The sequence below is a fragment of the Zalophus californianus genome, chromosome 6 (genome assembly GCF_009762305.2).
Source record: "Zalophus californianus isolate mZalCal1 chromosome 6, mZalCal1.pri.v2, whole genome shotgun sequence".
Lineage (NCBI taxonomy): Eukaryota > Metazoa > Chordata > Mammalia > Carnivora > Otariidae > Zalophus > Zalophus californianus.
In genome coordinates this window covers 75,212,141-75,216,167 of record NC_045600.1, presented here as the reverse complement: position 1 = coordinate 75,216,167, position 4,027 = coordinate 75,212,141, and the positions used below count along the sequence as shown (strand labels likewise).

Below are 4,027 nucleotides of genomic sequence, written 5' to 3'. Positions count from 1 at the left end.
CCTACTACTACTAATTAACTGAATTCTCACTGGGAAGAAACATATTTTTGTCTTGGAGGCGATTATACTACAAAGCAGAAATCAAAATTATTGAGTTTCTACAAATGTAGCTGCACACCTTAGAATAGAGCAGGTAGGTCAAAAAAATATTCCTAATGTTGAGCAATACTACAGCAAACTCTCTCTTCTTATACTCCCATTTCACTTTCTCTTTCTTTTCCATTTGTATACTTTCCTTCTGTCACTAGTTATTCCAATCCCTTGAACACTATTCTTACTATTGTAATCACAAAATTATATTATGACCTAAGAAGGAGATATTTCTGAAAGAATTAACATTTATGATGTCTCTTTGGTGGGTTGATATCTCAAGGATCTTGTATCTCTCACCACTTTCCTCACCATCTTATGTGATACTCCATGTTTCCCATTGTGAGGACCAAATATGGTAAATCTGTCTTGCCCACTCTATTCCCACTCATGCACCTAACAGACTACACAAATGGAAATGATTCTTTGCCCTCATAAAGGGAATGATGGGGTGAGTCAGTTCCCTCCACCTGGCATATTTGATAAAACATTTGATGATGTTAGCCAATGACTAGGTCAAGAATTAGAGGGAGAATGATAAGAATGAATATGAGTTAATAGAACTGGTGTCCATCAGTTCTGAAAAGGACCTCTATTAGAGAAGCAAGCTAAGATGGTTAAGAGTACAGATTAAAAGGAAAATTTATGAATATGGTACAACAGTGACAGGACATTGGCAAAATGATTTTGGACAGCTTTGCTTCTTTGTGCTTTCAGTTTTAGGTAGGTTATGATTGTTCTTGGCCCCTTAAGGAGTGGGAATTTTCAATCACTAAAATTGAAAGACCTAAGTTCTATCTGATTTTCTGCATTACCTTCTTAAAAAGGTTCCTATGTTCTGAATATTAAAGTCAAAATATCCAGCAGGGATAGCAACCATCTCTTGGGACTCTGCCTCCAAAGAATTTCTGATTCTTCAATGCTTTCAAAGAAAGAAAAAACAACCAAAAAATTTTTAACTGGTTTGAATTCACCTTCATTATATATAATATAAAAATAAATATTTTATAAAATATATAATACTGCTATGTTCACAAGTGTGACTACAATCTGTTACCATATAACACTATATAATACCATCAAATATATTCTCTATGCTGTACATTTCATCCCCATGACTTATTCATGACTGGGAGCCTATATTTCCCAATCCCTTCACCCATTTCTGCCCAACCCTCTACCACCCTTGCATCTAGCAACCACCAATTTCTTCTCTGTATGTCTGTCTTTCTACAATTTTTATTATAAACACATGGCCAATATAGAAAAATACAAAATACACATGGTCAGCCTTTTTAATATTAAAATTACCTAAAACGTCATTATCCAGTGACTTCTTGAGAAGTCATTGTATATATTTACATATTTTTGTAGTGTATACTTATAAAGAGCATATCACATAATACACACTCATCTCTAAACAATTTTTGTCACTTTATAATTTAGTCAACATGTCAACAAATCTAACTTTGCATCATTTATAATGGCCACACTCATTCGAGTATTAATCTTATCAAATTCCCCTTTCTGCATATCTTCTCATATCATATCTCTTTTAAGTATACTTTTAAATTTTCACTTTAGATTAAATAATGAATGGATCCAAATATGTATTATAATATATACATCTTCAACCTTTCTATTTATCCATAAAGATAACAGATATTCCCCTTGAAAAAGTTGTTGTAGCAATTTTACTCACCTTCAAATTTTACTAACCAGCATTTTAGCTGAAAAAATTCAAATACTTGAAGACAAGTTCTCATGACCTTTAACTTTAATGACTCTCTGAAGTCCTGTAGTTTTTACACGCTCTTAGTGTATCATGATTACGCCTAGTGTATCATGATTACACCTAGATTACAAAATCTCTCTCAATCCTAGCAAAGTACGGAGAAGCCCTTTTTCTGAGTCTCCTGACACTCTCTCTTTGGGATTTGGAGCTTCACTTTACTTAGTGTATCATAATTCTCCAAGTGATTTGTTGCAATCACAAGTACTGTAAACTATCAAAGGACTAAGCCTTTTCATTTTATGTAAGCATTCCTCTCAGATTCAACACTCTTTCACTCATTGTCAGTGACAATTCTATGAGTGATTAATGCCTGAGATTTCACAGGTATGAAGTAAAAAAATAATCAGAGAGTACATTCTGCTAGATTGTGTGTACATATGTGATCAAATTTGAATATTAAAATTATGACTATTCATGACAAAAAAGGTGTTTTCTTGAATATAAATAGAAAAGACTAAAGAAGCACAATGAGCATGGTAAGAGGCTCTCTACCAGGGGGTGTTACTCTTTGCTCTTAATTCCTTCATATTTCCAAATAATGTTGTTTCCTTCTCTCTCTAATCTAACTTTTGATTATCTCATTTCTCCTATTCATTTATCTTCCTTTTACCTGCCCTCTCTATATGTTTTCCAACTTCACATTTTGGCATTTGCAACATAGTTCCCACAAAAGCAATGATGGGCAAATAGCACATCAATGTTCAGTACTCATATTTCTCAATTCTTCCTTATTTTCTAAGTATTCAGAATACTTCAGCATCTTCTCTACTGATTGAGCCAATGGATACAACAAATGACTCTATGGTATCTGAATTTGTATTAATTGGACTTCCAAATTCATGGGAGATGCATCATTTTCTCTTTTGGTTCTTTGCTGTATTCTACATGGGAATTATCCTGGGAAACCTCTTCATTGTGCTCATGGTAATTACTGACTCTCGTTTACACTCCCCCATGTACTTCCTATTGGCCAACTTCTCTCTACTTGATCTAGGTCTGTCATCTACCACAGTGCCCAAGATGATCCCTGATCTTTTCACTGACTGCAACATCATTTCCTTACCAAAATACATGACACAGATATTTTTTATTCATATCATGGGTGGAGGTGAGATGGTGCAGCTCATAGCCATGGCCTATGACTGGTATACTGAAATCTGTAAGCCTCTCCACTTCCTGACCATCATGAGCCCCAAAATGTGTGTTTCCTTTGTAGTGGCTGCCTGGATAGTGGGGATAATCCATGCTGTATTTCAGTTTGTTTTTGTCATAAACTTGCCCTTTTGTGGCCCTAATGAAGTAGATAATTTTTACTGTGATTGTCCTCGGGTCATGAAACTTGCTTGTGTAGGCACATACAAACTAGAGTTTATAATCATTGCTAACAGTGGGTTTATATCCATGGTTACCGTCTTCTCTTTAATTATATCCTATATCCTATATCTTCATTTTGTCTGGAAACGTTCTTCGGGGGACTTGTCCAAAGCATTTGTCACATTGTCAGCTCACATCAGTGTAGTGATTTTGTTTTTTATGCCATGTATATTTCTCTATGTGGGGCCTTTCCCCACAACATCACTGGATAAGTACTTGTTCATTGTTGACTCTGCTATCACCCCCATCTTGAATCCTGCCATCTATACATTAAGAAACAAAGACATGAGAGTGGCCATGAGAAGACTGTGTAAACAGATTGTGGGTCCTCATGGGATCTCAAAATGAATGGAGATCTACATAAAACATGCTTCAGGCTCATCAAGAACATTGCAACTCACATGACTGTCATCATTACTATGGTAAGAACTACTATTTGGAGAAATAGTTCAACAAAGGTCTACCTGTAGAAATCGTTGAGTCAGAGGTGACTTTATTTTGCTAACCACAGAGAATAAATTGACTTCACCTACTTCCATCATGAAGAGTGATGAGAACAGAAAACTGAGCTGATTCATAGGAATAAACTTAACATTCAAAATACCATTTTCTGGGTGACATTTTCTGGGACCTGATAATTGTGTTTATTCTCAATTATAAATGAATACCTCAAAAATGATAAATATATCTCATAGTAAACTTATGGATTTAATAGATAAAATGTGACTTTGAGTAAATCAAAATGAGTAAATTCTAGTTTTTTAATTC

At 34.7% G+C, this 4,027-nt stretch overlaps 1 protein-coding gene across 1 annotated transcript; it reads left to right on the top strand.

Annotated features, from left to right (window-relative positions):
• Nucleotides 1–2,665: 2,665 nt before the first annotated feature.
• On the top strand, nucleotides 2,666–3,607 carry LOC113909221 (olfactory receptor 4F6-like). Its single transcript, XM_027570327.1, has one exon. The coding sequence runs from the start codon at nucleotides 2,666–2,668 to the stop codon at nucleotides 3,605–3,607; it is 942 nt and encodes a 313-aa protein (XP_027426128.1).
• Nucleotides 3,608–4,027: the final 420 nt, after the last annotated feature.